This window comes from Drosophila obscura, unplaced genomic scaffold, assembly GCF_018151105.1.
Source record: "Drosophila obscura isolate BZ-5 IFL unplaced genomic scaffold, ASM1815110v1 contig_179, whole genome shotgun sequence".
In the NCBI taxonomy this organism is placed as follows: Eukaryota; Metazoa; Arthropoda; class Insecta; order Diptera; family Drosophilidae; genus Drosophila; species Drosophila obscura.
Genome location: NW_024542766.1, coordinates 4,865,031 through 4,884,229, shown reverse-complemented (window position 1 = coordinate 4,884,229; position 19,199 = coordinate 4,865,031). Strand labels below are relative to the sequence as shown.

Below are 19,199 nucleotides of genomic sequence, written 5' to 3'. Positions count from 1 at the left end.
CTTGGCCTTCTTCTTGGGCCTTGTGGCGGGCAGGCTAAAGTGCAAATGGTTCTTGGGCGGCTCAATATTCGACTGGTACACCCCACAAATTAGTCGCAAGCGATGTGGTAAGGGTTTCTTTTTTATAAGGGAACCCAGATATATTTTTTATTGATTGAAAAAATCTTTAAAACGTAAAAAAAGCATCTTTAATTTTGGATTTTAATAGTTAAAAATTAAAGAATTTTGTGTGGGCCTGCTTGGGCACAGATCTTAGATCCTTTCAAGAACTACTTCCCAGAACTTTTCCCTATAATAAATATATATAATTTCCCGTTCCCGTTCCCGTACCTCATTTTCTTCACTTTTGTCGGGCTCTGTTTGTTTTGGTTTTATTTTTTGTCTTTTAATGAAATGCATTTCAAAAGATTTCCTACCCGCTGCTTGTGTGTGTGTGTGTTGTGTGCTACGTGCAACAGGTTGCCATTCTCTGCCATGGCCGCCGCCGACGGGGTGTGTGTGTCTGCCACAACTTCAACCCCACTTGCCAGCACACCACCAGCAGCACTCTCCCCCTCTCTGGAGCCACCGCCGCCGCCGCCACCGCCTTCTTGGTTTGTGCTTTGATTTTATGGGGCATTCGTTTTCAGATTTTGGTGCTGCACCGGCACCGGCACCGGCAATGGCACTGGCACAGGCAGCAGTGGTGCTGCCACAGTTTGATGCATGTAACTTGTCGTGCATAATATTTTGTTTTTGTTTTTTTTTTTTTTTCAAAACATATACAGCATTTGGACGTGCTACATAATTTTTGTGCAGCATACAACATTTTTTGAGGCAAGAAAGAGTGTAGTTTGTACGTCTGCAGAGGAGTGGCTGGCTGGCCGAGCCACAAGATTGGTTTATTGTTTATACGAAAAATCTGTGGAAAATCTGAGGAAAAATCTTACATTATGCAAAGCCGTACCCAAAAAATGTTGTGCTCATAATTAAGTGGATTTTTCCAAACGGGGGGGAAATGTGTGGGAAATTCGGTTAAAAAATCCTTGTAGACTAAACAGTGGACAAATCTAATTTAAATCTTAATTTTCAAGTGGTGAGAAAAACCACTTGGAGTGCCAGAGTTGAGTTCTTTGTGTGTCGCCTTCTTTGATCTTCATCTCACAGAGAAGACCTGTGTGCTGATTACTGGCAGTGTATCCCCCGAGTTACAAATTTTCTAATCCAATATTTAATTGTCAAACGGAATTGAGGAAATGCTCCTCAGCAATTCTTTTGAACTCAAGAAGTTAATAAATTTTCCATAATTTTTGTTGTTTGTGAAATGCTTTTCCAGCTCTCCCTGCTTCTGGCCTTTTGTATCTACCGGATACATTTTTATCTCCGCGCAACGCAATTATTGTTTGTGTCTGTGGCGGCGGCGGTAACGGCAACGGCAGAACAATTAAGAAATGAACTATCGCCATCGGCACCCATGAGAGGAGCGGGCCCCTTGGAGATCTCTTTTTGGGGCAAACCAACGGACCAATTAGCCAGCCATTCCCCCAACCCCACCACGCGCACTGTTTGCCTTTGCCCAGCCTCGCTCCAGCTCTCTGCAAATATTTTCCGATCTCTTAAGCGACGACTTTTCCCCCAATGGTTTTGCAATATTTTCGGTCTTTTTAATTAACTGAAAAATGGTTGAAAATTTTTCTGTTTATTCGAGGGGTTGCCAGGTGCCTGGTGCCTGGTGCCAGGTGGGTGCTTACGCTTTTATGATCGCCTTCCGGTTGCCATCCCCCACTGCCCATATTTATACAGTATTTAGAATATCATAAAGCTTCGCAATTCGACATAATATTTACACATGGAATCCTCCCCAATGGAAATTCTATCACAATTGGAACAATCTCGACCGAGAGAGAGAAAGATAAAAACCTTAATGAAAATCCTACAAACGTCATTCGTTTGGGATAGCAGATAATATTTGTTCTTTTGTAATTAGATTTCTTTTGTAATTGTGGAATTAGTATAATGGGAATGATATGGCTGGTGGAGAGATCTTTATAATTTAAGCTATTTATTGAATGATATAAAAGAGTGCGGAATATATGAAAGGTTTAAGTTTTTTTTAGAAAACATAATAAAAATAAAAATTAGAATTTGTTCTCAATATTTTTCATGAAAATTATATACTGTAGTGATCTGTAGTGCCTGATTTTCTATACCTAATTTGATTACATATGAAAAAAGAACATACAAAATAGTCACAAATCAAATCACAAAACATTTTTTTTCACTATCTACTATAAGAGTAAATTCTGAAATGAATAATACAAATCAGAAATCAGTATTAATTTTATAATTTGTATTTTACAAACTATTACCCTTACGGTCCCTGGTTTAGATCTAAATTATAGAGATTTAGCTTTAATTTACGCTAATTTTTTCCAATTACTCATTTATTTTCCATTCTTTAATACCATTCTTTCTATATGCAGTCTTTTATATCTACATAGAAAAACAGACACATAATTTCTATCTATTTCTGCTCTAAAAAGACACGCTTAATCCAATCAAAAATGGAAACAAATTTCCACTATTTTTTCTGCTCATCTGCTATTGAAATGTTTTATAAATGAATTAAATATAAATACAATCAATGCCTAATACAGAAATAATAATTTTTGAGGCAATAAAAATGAATGCGCCAATAAAATTAAATTAAATAAAAATGCAATTATTAAAACGAACGCCCAATACACACGCTGACAGATAGAGACAAACACACCACACATACACACACTGGTATAGATGTGTGTTTGAAAAATGCACAACAATTAATTTTCAATACAAAAAAAAAAAATAAATAAACCAATAAAAGAATTAAGGCAGCAGCGGTAGCGGCAGCGAGCGAGTTGCAGCCACGTTTTGCCTGCTACATACTACATATGGTGGCATGTTTAAATAGAACGAATGGAGGCAGCAGCAGTAGCAGCAGCACAAAAGCTCTACAAAAATATACATACATAGGAAAAAAAAAGCAGACTGAAACTGAAATCAAATCGAATGAAAAACGATAAAAATCGCACAACTGTCCAGAGAGGCGGCCATTCGCCTGAGGCCTGAGAGGCCGTCGCGTCCGTATGCAAAAATTGTGCTACGGTTTTTGAAATGTTGCAACAATAATTGTCACAAATTGAACTCATGTCATGATTTGCGACGACGACGACGACGACGACTGTACCTGTGCCTGATCGATAGCAGGGGGCTGGGTAGGGGTAGGGTTGCATATTCGATTGTCTGACAGGTGCAATTTAGTCGAGGCAAACAAAACAAAAAAAAATAGTACGAGTATCCGCAGTTGAAGTTTGATTGGTTTTCCATTTAATGAGCGAACATTTTCTGTATGCGCATAGTAATGGAAACGTGATGGATTTCCCAGTGCAAATTAATTTGTGTATTGTGTATCTATGGGAGTGGAAGAGGCAGAGGTGCAGCGGCATATGCTGCACATTAAACTCTATATATTAAATAGAATATTCTAACAACTTTTTTAATGTGCTCTAAAGTTTCTTTTAAGGTATACTTTGAACCCCTTTAAGTGCTTTGGTTATTTATATTTTTTGTCACTTAACCCAATGGCCATTCGCCTTAGCGTATCATCCATCTCACATTACAGCGTGGCAGGAGGGACATACGTGGAGTGGTGTGGAGTGGACATACACGATTTGTGTCGCACCTGTTTGCCGATTTGAAATGAGGTTATGAACCCAACTGTAGTTTGCTGCAACGTTGCACCACCACCACTGTGCAGCCAACAATACCAAAAAAAAAAAAATAAAAAACGATGGCTAACGCATTTGGCCACCTTTTAGCCGGTTTTCCCATCGTTCCCCCACTTGAGGAGTGAGGCTCGAAGGCGAATGCTTTTTCCTTTTGTGGCCACCAAAGAACTTGTTGGCTTTGCCACCACCACCATGTGGCCGCCACTTGGATCGTTGCCTGGTTGCCAGGTTGCCTGACTCTTTCTGGCCGCCGCTGGAGATTGATGTTCGCTGCCTCTGACATTTGTTTCGCGCTTTGCGAGATCTCTCTCTCTCTCTCGCTCGCCCGCTCGCACTCTCGTGTGATTAATCATTAAACTGGTTTTTTGCCTGCCACATTTTTCTCCGTGTGATTTAAATGGTTTTTTTTTTGTCTTCTCTTCTTTTTGCATAAAGCTTTTCCAGTAGATTTACTGGATTTTCCACTAAGATGAAAAATTGCACTGCACCGCGATCATGTAAACAAATTCATTAACGTTGCACAAATATTTTAATTATTTTACACACACACAATTGTTGGCAATACTCGCAGCAGATAGTGTCAGGCGTTGGATGGTTTCATGTGGAATAATGCGGTTCCATCGCTAAAAGTGTGAAACGTAAATGATGTGCATACCATTTTTGTACTTCAAATGAAATAAAGATGAAGATTTTATGGGAGGAGGAAGGGGAAATTAAGTTGTGAAATAGATCTAAATGTGATTAAATATAAATGTAATTGCCAGATCAGTTTTCAGTCTATGAATATCTTAAGATATTAAATTAAACGCCAAAAGCTTAGATAATCGTATATAAATTTATTTCATATATTTCATAAATACTGTTTATCATTTAACTAAGTATTAGGGAAATATTTGTTTTTGGTCTCATTTAAATTTCGTAAAAATTGCATAGCAAATTGGAATGGAATCATCTGTCAGATGATCTACCAGAACACTTTAAAATATAACAAAAATTAAGTCTGTAGAAAATAAGAAAATTCATTCATTATGAAATATAAAAACAATAAAGAAAAAATAGGAGAATTTTGCATTATAACAAAATAAAAAATAAAAAAATCGATTTTAATATACAATTTAAGAGGTAAACAATCCACTCGAAAAATAAATTTTTTTTCTAAGCTTAATAATAAATATAAAATATCTTTAATATATTAATTTGATAATATTTATCAAGTTATAATATATTAATCTAACGCCTATTTAAAATCTGTAATGTAATCGCGTATCTATCTATAATTCTGTAGTATGCAATCTATCTATATAATCCATCTTAAATCCATCTATAATTACCCCCAAAAGTACTCCAAAGTATTTGGAAGTATTTCCAAAATATTTCTTTACCATTCAAACGACATTTTCCGCAACATTTTCCTTTACAACCCGTCATTCATTCATTGGTAAAATGTAAGCCAACAAATAATTTCTGGAATCTTTTTTTCCCATTGAAATTTTGTGGCGGTGTGTCCCGTAAGCTACTGTTTTGACAGGGGACATGCCCATGTGTGCTCCATATATGCACATGAAACGCGTCAACGTGAGAGCGGGGAATGGGGAATAGCAATGAGGGGAATGAGGAAAAAACGCCAACGCAGAGCCAACAGCACAGCAGCTGCAGCGGCCAGCATTCAACAGGTTAATTCGCGCGCTCTTTGGGCCAAGTGCGTTCAAGCGTTCGAGCGGGAACTGCTTGGCCAAATGAGCAGGCAAAAGTGTCGGCCTTTTAAGGCCTTAAAGTTTTTAAGTTTCCTTTTGGTTTCGGTTTTGGAACGACAAAAAAAACATGCAACTTCGCACATGGAGGAAGCATTGAAATGTCCAATGGAACAATGAGCCAACAACATACGAACGAACGAACGAACGAACGGCCGAGCGAGCGACCAAATTGGCAACATGTTTAGGCCGAAACTCAGCTGCTGGCCAAGTTATGAGACAGAGAGGAGAAGGAGGCACCAGCAGCGAGAGGTTGAGGCGTACTGGCAAGAGGAATGGTCCGAAGAGAGGCGAAGATTGCTGCCAATGCACATGAAGGTGTCATTTGTTGGTAACATGCATTTTCCGACTTGGCTACAAATCGCAACGATGGCAAAAGGCAAACTGCAACATGCAACAACGACGACTGCGACGACTCCAGCGACGACCACTAAGACGACGATGAAGTCTGATACGATACGAGTATCTAATGACATTGCATAGTGGTTGGAAATTTGTGTGTGTTAATGGCAGTGGCAAAACATTGATGTTTCGATGAATGGAAAATGTTCCATGCAAATTATGCAGATTCTCTGAATATTCTAGTTTTTGGCTATTTGTCATATATCTAAATACTTTGAAATTTGTTAACTACTTTTATGAATATTTTCACAGGTTTTTTCTTACGAAATTTTGTCGGTGCACACCGATATTCCATTCACTTATGGGAAGTTTATTAAGGTTTCAATAATATTCCTTTCACTTATGGGAATATTCTTCGATTTTTAATAAATTCATCAATATTCCTTATTTATTTATTATTTTATTAATTTATTTATTATATTATATCATATTATAAATACTTTGCAATTTGTTCTCTATTTTTATGAATATCACAGGTTTTTTTTTACGAAATTTTTTCCCAATTTACTTTGATATGCATTAATGAATTTGATGATTTCATCATTAAACTTTTTTATTTCCACGAAATCCCTTTCACTTATGGGAAAGTTTAAGCAATGTTCCTTTCACTTATGGGAATATTCTTCGTGTTTCAATAAATGCGTTTATGTTCCTTACACCTCTGAGACATTTCTTAATGGCTTTAAAGATTTTATTGTTGATTCCTTTCATTTATGGGAATTTTCTTTATGTTTTTCCGAATTTTTCCCTATATTCTGCTTTTCAATCCCATTACAACGTGGCTCACTGTACATGCAAACACGAATGCGAACGACATTTGGGCCTTTTGCTAAAGACGTGAGTGGTGCGAAAAGCCTGAACCCTGGAACAGAGCCAAAAGGATCGGCTGTCTTGCAAATTAAACGCACATGTGCCCCCCCCCACACACACACACACACACTCTCTCTTTCTCTTCAATCTGCATCTCCTTCCCACTGTCATTGAATCAGTGGTATTCTCTCTCTCTCTCTCCTTTTGTCTAGCAATTGTTTTGATTTTGCTGCCGCTGCTGCTGCCCTTTCCTGTTGCATGAGACTCTTTTCCTTTGGCCGTTTGACAGTTTTGTGGACCCCACCCCACCCTGCCCGGCTGTGCTGTGCTGTCATTTCAGGGTACAGTTGTGCTCTCTCTTTTTTGTATGCACTCTTTTTGTTCGCGCTTTTCCGTGCAACACTGGACACATTTTAACAATTTATGAATGTGTCTCCGCTTCTGCCACTGCCACACACTGACAACTAAATTCAAAGCAATTCATACATCAACTGGGTGGGAGTGGGAGATTCGGTTGCACCTTCCGAACAGGTGCAAAAGTGCGTGTGTCAAAGTGCGTGCCGCTCTTTGTGTGTGTGTGTGTGTGTGTGTGTGTGTGTGTGAGCAACGGTATCCGTGTCCTACGTGTCAGTTTCCCTGCCACACAGTTGTCACATGGCGCTTTGATAATTTCATTTGTGTCCCACTGGCCTCTTGTGCAATTCAATGGACTACAGATACAAATACGAGTAGTTTTTACCCACACCCCTCAACTGGCTATGGATTTCCACTTGGTTTGCAATTCCAGGGAGTGGCCATCGTCGGAGTGATGAAAGTTGCGAGAAATATTGTAATTTAATTTATTGATTAACCTTTTGGCATTCAAGTCTATTGATCCAAAAGAGCTAACCAGCTCTAACCAGGGTACAAGTAATACAAGTAAATGGATATATAATTTATGGCTTTATGATTGAGAACAGATCAATTGTGGGTTGGACTGTTATTAATCTGTCAGAGAATATAGTTCATTTGAATTGGATTTAAATATTCATAAAGCTAAGTAATTTAACGGATGAATCCCTAAAAGTTTTGTGCTTTTTTTTTAAGTAACTTTAATTTAAAAAAAAATCAGACTTTTATGCTAAACTTTTTCACTCTTATAAATCTTGCCTAAAATTTCGAGCTAAAAATCAGACTTCTATACTTCTAAATCTTCCCATTGTGCTTAAATTTCCAGTGCCTGTTATGAGGGGTTTAACAATAGATTTGCTCAATTCTTGGCACTATATTGAAGACTTAATCGCATTCTCTTTACAAATGCTTGATCGCTAAGCTGAAGAATTTAAATCGAACACATTTTTGATCCCCAAATATCAATATCTGACAACCCAAGCTCTTCCCGTGAGTCAACGATCGCACAGCTTTTTTGTCGCTTCAAACATATGTATCTCTCCCAGGGTTAAGGCCCAAAAAACCCAAGCAAGACTCCGGAGATAACTCAGCGATACTTTTGAACCCAACAACGAACATCTCGGACAGCAACAGCAACAGAAATGAAATGCACATAACAACCCAGAGACAGGCAGACAGACAGACAGACAGACAGACAGACAGACAAACAACCGACAAACATTCTCAGCCTCCATCGACTGACTTTTTCGATTCTCTCTCTATCTCTCTCGCTCTCTCTCTCTCTCTCTTTTTGAAGTTGATTCGTTTTTGTTTTTGTCTTTGCGTTAATTTATAGTCACTGATTGGGGCGTTATTCTTATTGATCCAGGCCATAAATTAAGAGAACCCCTGACATGCCACATACATTACCGACATTTTAGCGTTTGATTTGTTATTTATCATATGAAAGAGTGAGCGAGAGAGACACACTATGCGAGACGAATGGTAGCAAGTAAGAGAGACAAGAGAGAGAGAGAGAGAGCGAGCGAGAGGGAGCGAAAAACCCAATGACGATGGACGACGACGAATCTCGTGTGGCATCTGATCGGAGGAGATCTCTCTGGCCCCTGCCCCTGCCCCCCCCCCACCCCCTCCACACTGGACACCCCTTGGCGGTACGTACCTGTAAAACTAGTTTCAATGCTTGATCTTTTTTGTTGTTGTTGTTGTTTTTGTTTTCTTCGTTCTTCGCTTTTAGCTTTGATTTGTTGTTGTTGTTTTATTTTTATTTTTTGTCTTGATTTTTTTTTAATGATGAAATATACATTTTGAGTTTAATATATCAAATCGAATGGAATGGAATCGAATCGAATGGCGGGGCACAGACACAGACACAGACACAGAAACAGAGCCACAGCCGAATGTTAATTTGTTTTCGAGTTTCTTTTTTTTTTCGTCTCTTAATTTTGATTTATTTCATTTTGAAATTAAAAATCGATTGAGTAACGAACGAATCTGTCGATCTTTTTTTTTTTTTGCGCTGAATTTTAATTTTCATTTTTTGCGATTTCGGATTCGGCGATTCAGCGATTTGTGTTCTCTGTTTTTAGGTAGCCACTGGATATCGTTTAATATGCAAACTTTAACTCCGATAAGGAGGGAGCAGAAAACTCGTTTACTATGAGTTCTATGGATCTGTGGGGTTTGCGTGTGCGTCGACTTTTTTGAGTGATTAATTAAAATTATGCCCAGAAAGCAAACTAATGAGTTTAATACGACAAAATCCATTAATTAGACAACAGTGAAGACGAAAACGAAGACGCAGACACAGAGGCAAAGCCAAAAGACGTTGACAGACAGAATTGACCGACCGGCAAAGCGACGGCGACCTCTATAATTAAAGCCTGAACCCCAGAGAGAAGAAGACGCTCAAAAAAAAAAAATAAATAAAACAAAAAGGTCGAAACAAAAGGCAGCAGAGAGCTCCATCATCATGGGGATTGGAGACAGAGAGACAGCGACAGCGACTCCATACACCAAATGAGCGTTGATGAGTTCCATTTAAATAAAATCTTGATCGTCAGACCCAGCAGCAGCAGCAGCAGCAACACCAACAGCAACAGCGGCATCCGTTTTGGGAGGGACGGACAGCCAGCCAGCCACGAAACGAAAATTAATATCGTAAAAAGATACATCCGATAATTTATGAAACATAAATAACTAAAACAAAAATACAAATCATTTGTCCGATGACAGTTGGCTGTGGCTGTGTGGCTGTGTGGCTGGCGCTGTTTGTGTGTATTTTCAATGGCTTTTTCCAAATTGATTCCGTTGTTGGCCGCTTTTGATGACGATGGCGATGGCATCCATCTGACATTTTGGTTATTATTCGATTGGTCCGAGTGGAGCGACGGGTCCGTTTCATCTTGTTGCTTGTCTTGTCTTGGGTGCTTCAATTTATGTAAATTACGCGGCACTACGAACTAGGAAGTCACTCCAAGCCGTTTGGAGAAGTTGCCTAGATGTTCGGAGAGACCCCAAACGAATTATGAATTTATTGTGCCTGTCTAGAGGATTTTTGTTTTACGAGGCATTTTTTTCTACCTCTCTCCTACAGCCTCTTTGGGTATCTGTGATCTGCGTGTGCTTTCATTTCAATATCTCTGAGAATCTCACCGCGAGAGATGTTTGCTTTCATTTCCAAATTGTTGTGGGCTGTTCGGGATCATCATCAAGATCATCTCCGATGGTAAGTTTTCGGTTGAATTGTAAATTAGATGATTAGTAGAACAAGAAGGAGTGCCTGAAGCGAAGGATGGTAGGCTTATGGGTGTGTAGAATGTAGTTAAATATTTATGGTGGGACTGGGTAGTGGCTGTGGGGATAGTAGATGATTATAAAATATTTTTCCGTTTTTTTATGTGTAGTAAAAGATTTTTGGGTGCACTTTTGCCTTGCTCATAAGGTTCCAACGATCTTAGAAGCCGAGGGGCGCTGCTGCAAGACGCCGCCCCCACTGCTGTATTTTCATTTTATAATTTGGGTTTCTTGGACTTTTCCCATTCCAATCGATATATGTGTTCGACCGAAGGGCGCTGCTGCTTGACGCGTGACTCCTTTAAACAAAAATCTTCCTTGCTATAACATTTCTAACGTGTTCTTTAGATAATTCCATGATTTGTGTACCTTTTTATGCCATAACTAAGCACAATCTATATAAAAAAAATCACACCCATTCCTATCGATATATCTCCCCTAACTCACTCTCTCAATCATCTCCTGCTCCTGCAGACCACAAACCATACCAAATGCAGTGTTAATTTGACTAAATTTTCAAGATCATCTGTCTAACAGAGCCGCAACAACAAGACGAAGACATAAAGAACGAGCTGCAGCTCCGCAGCCTTATTGAACTTCCAATCCGCTCGCTCTCTCTTCTCCTTCTGTTTGGAGGAGTGCTCTCAAAGAACAGACCACAAATCAAGGGTGAAATATATTCAGAGAGCGATAAAAATTCACCAAAAAAAAGAAGAAGGAGGGAAGGAGGAGGAAACAGCAGACCAGCAACCAGACCTCAAGCGAAATAAAACCAAAAGAATTTATATACATGAAAATGAAGATGTAAATTATACAAAATGTGAAAGGAGGTGGAGTAGGAGTAGGAGGAGCAGCAGGAGGAGGAGGAGGTGGTGAGGCATTGACCAACCAGAGACCCCAAACCCAGAGAGAAACATGGAAGGAATGAAGCAAACACCAGAGGCAGGTACTCGTACCTCGTAATGCTATCAATCTACAAGCTCTGTGTCTAACAGATGCACTTCTCTCCCTCTCTCACACTCTAACGGACTGCAGTGTGCTGGAAGGAGAGAGAGAGAGAGAGAGAGAAAAGGCAATGAAAGAGGGATGGATGGATAGCTGGAATGGCAAGAGATACTACAACTACGATGGGGAGTAGCCCGACGCCATAAGAAACACCCCTCCCGGGGCAAATGATTGATTGCTCATCATTTTTCATTCTTAATGAAAATGCACCCCGCTGGCAAGAGTTGAGTTTGAGTTCTCTCACTGGCTGGGCTGGTTCGGGCTCTGACTCTGCCTCTGGCCTCTCTATAGATACATTCTGTTTAGCTGTAGCTGTATCTGTGTATCTGTGTGTGTGTCTGTGCGCTGTGGGCACACCTGAGAGTCCGTACCGTCTGACAGGCAGAAAAGGTGCAAAGGTGCGATTATCGCGACTGCTGTTCCCCCACCATTCCATCCCCCATACCATCGCTTGGCAGAAAACTTGGCCAAATTCCACATTGGCCGCCCAAAGGCATAAAAATGGCTGCCAAGAAGCGCGAGAGGAGAGAACATGGCCGTAGCCGTAGCCGGAACCGGAACCGTGGGGCCAGCCAGCCAGCCAGCCAGCCAGCCAGCTGCCATGCCAGGGAGCAGAGCCCGCTGCCGCCTGGGCTGCCAGTCAACTGTCAACTGTGTTCTATGCCCGTGTCATGCTATGCATCATCTTCTGGCAGTTATTAACCTTTGTGTGTGTCTCCCCACCTCTCGCTATCTAGCCATCTCTTTCTGTAGCTTTTTCCCCCATCTCTTGGCTGGATTTAGTGGCATGGTCATGGCTAGGGGTGGGGCGGGCAGGGCCTAGCAATTGCTGAAATTAAACAAAAACTTCTAGTGCACCCAACAAAGATGTCAAAGAGAATATGCTTGGGTGTGATTGTAGCAGGTAATTAGTGGCATTAGCTAATTAATTAGCGGGAGTAACTAGCATAATTCTATCAAGTTGGAATATTATATAGTTAAGCGGTTAAATCTAATCGAATGCGTGACATATTTTAAGCGGAATATTTGATGCATTCCTCCATTGATTCTCCCTCCCCCAGTGTTGTTAAATTACAAAACATTTTAAGCACTAAGAGGCGGCCATTGCTGCCACTGGCCCTTATGCCTCAGCTGACTCGCTCTCTCTCTCTCTCTCTCTTTCTCTGCTCTGGCAGTGTTGGGGCATCATCATTAATCATTTTTATTTGCACGCCGCCGCATTTGTGCTGGCATTTTGGGTGCCATTTCAAATGTTTGGCCATGTCACAGTGGCCCAACAGATGAGATGAGTGGGTGGTGGGTGTAGGGGGTGGCACAGTTAATGGGCTACTGTGTGGCAACCACCACCCTCATCAACGACACGAATCCAGCAGCAAGTTTGTCACCAGATTCATAGCCACAGAGTAAGAAAAAATTGTAAATTTCCAAAAGGTTTTACTTACCTTTATTTTATAGGCACCAAAAGTATTCTGCATATCCTTTGGGGAGGCTGCAAATATTCCAAATAAATGAAGGTCAAATTAGTTTTATTTTTATAACTTTTTTTGGCATGTTTTTTGCTTTAAAATAATTAATTTGTATGCCAAGTTTTTGCCTTAAAATTAATCTGAATTTTTGCGCTTAGTGCAGAATCAGGAGTACCCAGAATTCAGTAGCCAGCACACCCACAGCCAGCCAGCCATGATGATCATCATCAAGAGTAAACAACAATAACAAAAAAAATACATGGTACAGTAAATTGTAAACGTCATAATGTAGTACGAGTTGTCGGTGTGGAGGGGGGATGGAGTGGCAGCAGCACAACAGCAACAACAACAACATGAAGTAACGTTGACGGCAACTGTATAAATTATTACATTGTGTACTCTTAGCGCACATAAAAATACATTAATAAATATTATTTATGTATACTCGTACTCTCTACTCGTATGTAGAATATACACCACCCACCACCCATTCCTTACGTACATATGTACATATGTATGTATGTAGCATGCGCCCAACACAACTTGTTCATCATCGCATACTGCTGCTGCTGCTGTTGCTGCTGCCACCATAAACTGATGTAGAAAGATGAGTTCTTTAATACACAGAGAGAAACAGTTGAGAAAGAGTAGTATATCTCGGATGAAAATTGGTGCAAGGCTGAGGCAGTGCCTTAACTGATACTTTTTCAATGGAAATATTACGCCAAGATTCTTAAATATTAAATTATTATTTATTTAAATTTAGATTTATTTTTATATAAAATAAAATATATTTTAGATAGAGTTTACAGACTGAAATGTTTCAAAGTTTTTATATAAATTCTATATAAATAATATAAATATAATATTTATATGTATATATAAATATATAATATATGGGTTAAATATATAAATATAAATAAATTGAAAATATATTTTCTGTAATATTTTGAACTAACATTTCGTTATTTTCTTTCAAAGTTCATCAAATTTGTCCCTTAAATTAATTTCACAATTTTTTCACATCTATTTATTTTTCTTATTATTATTATTGAAGCATAGTCTAATTATAAAACTTGAACTTTTTGTTGCAGTGCATTTTCATTGAAAAACTTACATGCGATATAGCCTCATCTTCATTTCATATTTTTGACATTTGTTAAATCAAATAAATGTATTCGATTCCGTTTGTACACACACACACACTCACACACACCCATACGAATTCATTCGAATATACTCACATACTCGCATAAATTCGCATTTTTTGTTGTTTATGTTTCATTTTTGCTGTTTGTGGAATTTATTTGTTTGTTTTGCCATTTCATGTGAATGCAAATTTGGTAATTGTCTCTCACTCTCTCTCTCTCTTTCGCTCTATCGTTCTCCCCCTTTCTCTTTCCTTTTTTTTTGGGTGGTTTTTGCTTTATTTATTTGATGGCAAATGAAGCTTAAGTCGTGAATACCCTCAATGTGAGTTATGCACGTGAGTAATGAATATTTTAGCTCGGTTTTTTTTTCGCGATTTTTGGGTGGGTTACAATTAGCGAATTGTTGGGTTAGATCATAAAATTGTGTGATATATGGCTTTGAACCTTTACGATATATAATGAGCGAAATATATTTTAAGATCTAAATCGGTTAAAAATATGTTACTATATAAATCGAATTAAAAGTAATGATTAAAATAATCTCAAATTCTTAGAGGAGAATAACTTAAAAAAATAAAATTGGGAACTAGTTCTTAGACAGCTATATCCATAGACGTAATGCCAGGAAGAAGTGTTAAGTTTAAGTGATTTATTGTTAGGGGCCTTTCGTAGAACTAGTTGAAATAATTCTGCTAGTCAGCGAGTCCCAGAGTAAGCGAATGCCCCTTCCTGCCTGGATGGTCATTAGTTAATAAATATTTATGTTATATTTGCTGATATTTCTGACGTAAGCAGCAGCCATAATCAATAGCTGGGCAGCCATTTGCTTGGCTCCGTCAATAAATCTTTTTGGAGACATAATTTTGCTTTTGGCATTGGTTTTGGGGTCTTTCCATCCATCTGTCGATCCATCCGCCAGCCTGCCAGTCTGTCTGTCTATCGCTCTCTCTCTCTCTCTCTCTCTCTCTCTGGTGTTCCTTTTTAGCCTTTTATTTCTGGCGGGGGGCGGGGGCTGGCTGTGTTTTCAATCTTTGTGTGTGGAAAGCCAGCTTTGGCCATTAACGTGATATATGCACGTTGGCCGCCTAATGATTGCCGAATTTCTAATTATACGCATAAGAAATTATATCTGTCAATAAATTTGCCACTGTGTGTGGGCCACACAGCCCGAAGAAACCAAAGTCCTGTGAGGGTTGTCAGACGGGGAGGCGTGGAGGCGGTTTTCGTTGCTACCAAAAAAGGACGAAAAAGAAATCAGCAAAAGCCATAATTCACTCAGACACACACACACAGACACAGACAGACTGAGGAGGACGTCTTCCGTTGGCTAGCGTAAATCCTTCTACAACTGACAACGGGAATGGCAATGGCTCCTCCGCTCCGCTCAGCTCAGCTCTCACAGTGCCTTATATAAATGATGAGAGTCCGAAAAGTCCGAGAGTCGAGCCCGAAAGCCGAGTGAGCTCCCAGGCATAATGACCTCTCCTAGGCAATGGGCATAGAGTCTCTGGGCAGGAAATATTTGGCCGAATGACGCATAAAACAAATCCAAACACCAACCCCCAAGAGGATGGGTGCTATTTCTTGACGGACCTCCTGACTTGATGAACAAAGGGGGAGGGGGGGCAGGCGGAGCGGTGGGTGAATGTGGGAGGAGCTTTGGCGTTTGCCTTTGCCGTTTGCCTCTCGTCATCATTATCATCAGCGCAGTCATCATTTGAGCCAAGCAAAAGCCCAAGCAGCCCAAACACAAGACGGAAAACCCCTCACAACTTTCGAAGACACTACACAGAAAGGAGGCGGATGGGGTAGGGGGGTAGGGGGTGGGGGTGGGGAGCCACACCAACATTTTGGCCCCATATATTTTCGCTCGTCTGACATTAACGGCTGCTATCGCAGAGTGGAGGGCTATGCCCAGAGCTGTGCCAAGAGCCTGGCATCATTACTGGCACTCCACGATTTATTGACGAGACCAGACCAAAAACCAAAACGAGAACCAGAGCCACCGAGCCACCGAGCCACACAGCCAGAGCTGCTCTGACGGAGCAGCCGAAAATTTAGAATCGTCTTCTTGGCCAACAAAAAGGATTGCTAGAAGGAATGGCTGGCAGACAAGCAGCAGGGCCAAGGAATTGGGTCTGAATGTAGTGTGGGTGTGGCCCCCGTAGTAGACCCCATTAGTTTCTATGGCCCATTCCGTTGACGCTTTTTGGGGCCCTGTGATGGCAGTCAACGCAAGATGACGTTGTGTTTGACGTCTCTCCTTGTGGAGCTTGGTTTTCTGTTGATACAGCACGAAATATATAGCCAAATGAAATGCTTGGAAATGCTTGCAAATGCTTCAATATCAAAAGTTTTTTTTTTGTGTGGTGCCCTTGTCGTACTTTCCACACAAATTGCATATTAGATGAGGGCGAACCGGGCGATCCGAGCTTAAATTGGATTATCTAGGGCGCAAAAGTTTGATTTAAGGGATTATTTAGGGCAGATTCTTGGAGTTGATTAAATGCGGTAAGATGTAGGATGGACTTGGCTGTGATATATAGAGGAAATTGTGATTTGGAGCTGTCTGAAATGGTTACCAGTTTTTCAGGAAGGAGTTCCCATGGACTGTTGTGCTCTGAAGTACCAAAGATCTGCTTGGAATTGGCTTCATCTTTGATCTAAGAGTAGCATTTAGCTTGTACACATGGACACATTTAACTAAAAAAATATATATAAATAAATAAAATAAAATTTTGAAAATTATTTACAAACGTTTTTTTATTGAGTTAAACCTTTTTCTGCCTAATTGTCTGCCCAAAATTTTCCCATTCTTTAACCCTATATTCTTTTCTTGTCTACTCCCATATTCCCTAAGAAAATCTTCTTTCAAAACTCCCTTTCCCCTGCCATAATTTTGTTGCCAAAACATTCCCCACAGCTGACTCCGAGGTAGACCACAAAATTTCTGGCAATTTGCGTCTCCTTTCTGATGGGTTGGCATCATATGCAGGGCCAACACCCCCACAGCCCACAGCTCACAGCTCAGACCCACACCACATCCTTGAGCCGATGATTCATATGCTAAGGCTACGTCCCATTCCGTTCGTGCCAAAAACCTTACAGCTCCCTCCTGCTACTCCCGCACCCACTAAGCTATCTCTAATGTCTCTCAACTGCTGCTGCTGCTGCTGCTGCATCTCCTCCTACAGAGAGACCGACCGACCATTCATTTGAGAACGAGAAGCGCCTTCGGCATATTTTTAATTGCCTAATTTTGTGACTTGAGTGATGGGCACACTGGAAATGTGCTTCGAGGGTTGATGCCACTGCCGCTGCCACTCCGGCTACTGCTACGGCTCCTGTGGCAGCAGTTCCTTCCTTCAAATCGTTGTTGTCGTTCAGCTTGATAAACGCTCGCTTGCCGCCGTTTGGCATTTTAAAATTGTCGCCAAAAAACATCCACCCAAAAGACCCATCCACCCGCGCTCTCTCTCTCTCACTCCCTCCCTCTAGGGCTGCCAGCAAGTGGCTTCATTTGCTGGCTGTGGCAAATATTTTACCGTCCTTGCGCAACATCCACCCCACCCACCCCACCCGTGTGGCATTGTCACCATCAACAGTGCTGCCGCTCGCGGCAAATTATGGGACAATATTTTAGGCTAATGTTAATGTTTTCCCAAAAATTTTCTCATTGTAGAGAGGTCCTGCTTCTTGCCTCTGGGCCACCCCGGTCGCAGTCCTGGCCCCCTCCACCCAACCCAAATCCGTTAAATTATTGAGCTCTGAAGGTACTTTTCAATGCGGTTCGCTGGCTCCTGGCTCCTGGCTCATGGGTCTGCTCCGCGCTACTACAGTGAGCTACAGCTACAGAGTTTCGGGTTAAATGAGCAGCGCAACACTTTTATTTTTTACTCGCTCAGGTTCTGTTGTTAAATGTTTCGGAAACGGCAGCCAAGGAAACCCCCCAGAAACGGAAAGAAAAGCCTTCTCGCGGAATGAATTAGCTCCCCCCACCCCAAGGCAAAAGGGCAGGCAGTTCCTCTTCTGTTAAGAAAGATCCTGGTAAATTATTGTGATGCATAATGAATTATTTCATAGGATAAATGTCCACAAAAAGTACACTCCAAGAAGTGTTTTATATTTGGATATAAAATTGGTTTTGCTAGCACTTAAAAAACTGAATTTTAGTTAAATTTTGATAAAACTTAAATTGTGGAAATTTCTGTAGACACTTTTTGCTTTTATTGATAATCGAATCCATTGGATTTTTCTCCACCGTCAAGATTATGGATTGATTATCTAAAAAAGGCAATAAATAATAAATAAATTAAGTATTACTTTTTATTTTATTTTAAAATCACTTACAAAACACTTGAAAATCCTGTTCGTTTTTCTGCACATAACAAAACACCAAAACCGCATAATGATTATAGTCCGAACAGAGTAAGAATGGCACTGGCAGCAGTGGAAAATAATTCAACGGAGTATGGACTAGATTTTCCAGCGACAAATACACATAACTATCCTTGGCAGGACACACGGCATTCATGTAGATCGGTGGATAGGTATACTGACGATGCCAGTGTTTGGGCAGCTATTTATAGGGTTTTCAATTTGGTTTTATTTCTATGAATTTTTCTATGCTTACGCGCCATATATCTGGATTTTTGTTGGGCAAAGGTTCCAAACAGCCATCGTACATGGCCTGGCGCCAGTTCTTGGCAGTTCGGCCTTGCGTGTGGCATAATATTGTGAGAATTTCAAAGCAAATTAAAGACTTTCTCATGATCTACTTGGTTTTTATTGGAGTGTCTCTGGGCTACTGAATGTTTAAGCTGGACATTTGCAGCTTTGGTCATAGTTTTATCGGCGATAAAAAACATATGTTTTGTTGCTGGGAAAAAAATGCACCAAGAACAGATGTAGGTTTAGTTTCGCATTTGTAATAATTTTAATGGTACGCGTCATGCAGCAGTGCCACTCTGTCTCAGCTCTGCCAGCTGGCCCATCGAATCCCCATCAAAGTCTGGCTTTCATAAGCAGCCGCAGCCACACAAAATTTGTATCTCAAACTGCAGCTAGAAATCGCAGTCCGCGCCCACACCCACACACATCAGTCTTCAGGTCTGCTGTCTGTAAGAGATAAAGAAAACCACAAAGAAAAGCACCCGAAAAAAAAGCGAAAGAAAGTAG

The 19,199-nt window shown here is 40.4% G+C and overlaps 1 protein-coding gene across 1 annotated transcript; it reads right to left on the bottom strand.

The window, feature by feature from the left end:
* Positions 1-18,118: 18,118 nt before the first annotated feature.
* On the bottom strand, positions 18,119-18,802 carry LOC111064672. The gene is made up of 3 exons (XM_022352422.2): positions 18,655-18,802; positions 18,372-18,600; positions 18,119-18,305 (listed from the first exon to the last, which is right to left on the bottom strand). The coding sequence occupies exons 1-3, from the start codon at positions 18,790-18,792 to the stop codon at positions 18,169-18,171; spliced, it is 504 nt and encodes a 167-aa protein (XP_022208114.2). The 5' UTR covers positions 18,793-18,802; the 3' UTR covers positions 18,119-18,168.
* Between the last annotated feature and the right edge of the window lie 397 nt (positions 18,803-19,199).

Excerpts from the sequence above, each read along its gene's own strand:
- LOC111064672 (XM_022352422.2), bottom strand. The coding sequence starts at position 18,792 with ATGAGAAAGTCTTTAATTTGCTTTGAAATTCTCACAATATTATGCCAC. Across the intron at positions 18,601-18,654 it reads AAAATCCAGATATATGGCGC|CTGCCCAAACACTGGCATCG; the intron begins GTAAGCATAGAA and ends CCCTATAAATAG. Across the intron at positions 18,306-18,371 it reads ACAGGATTTTCAAGTGTTTT|ATAATCAATCCATAATCTTG; the intron begins GTAAGTGATTTT and ends TGCCTTTTTTAG.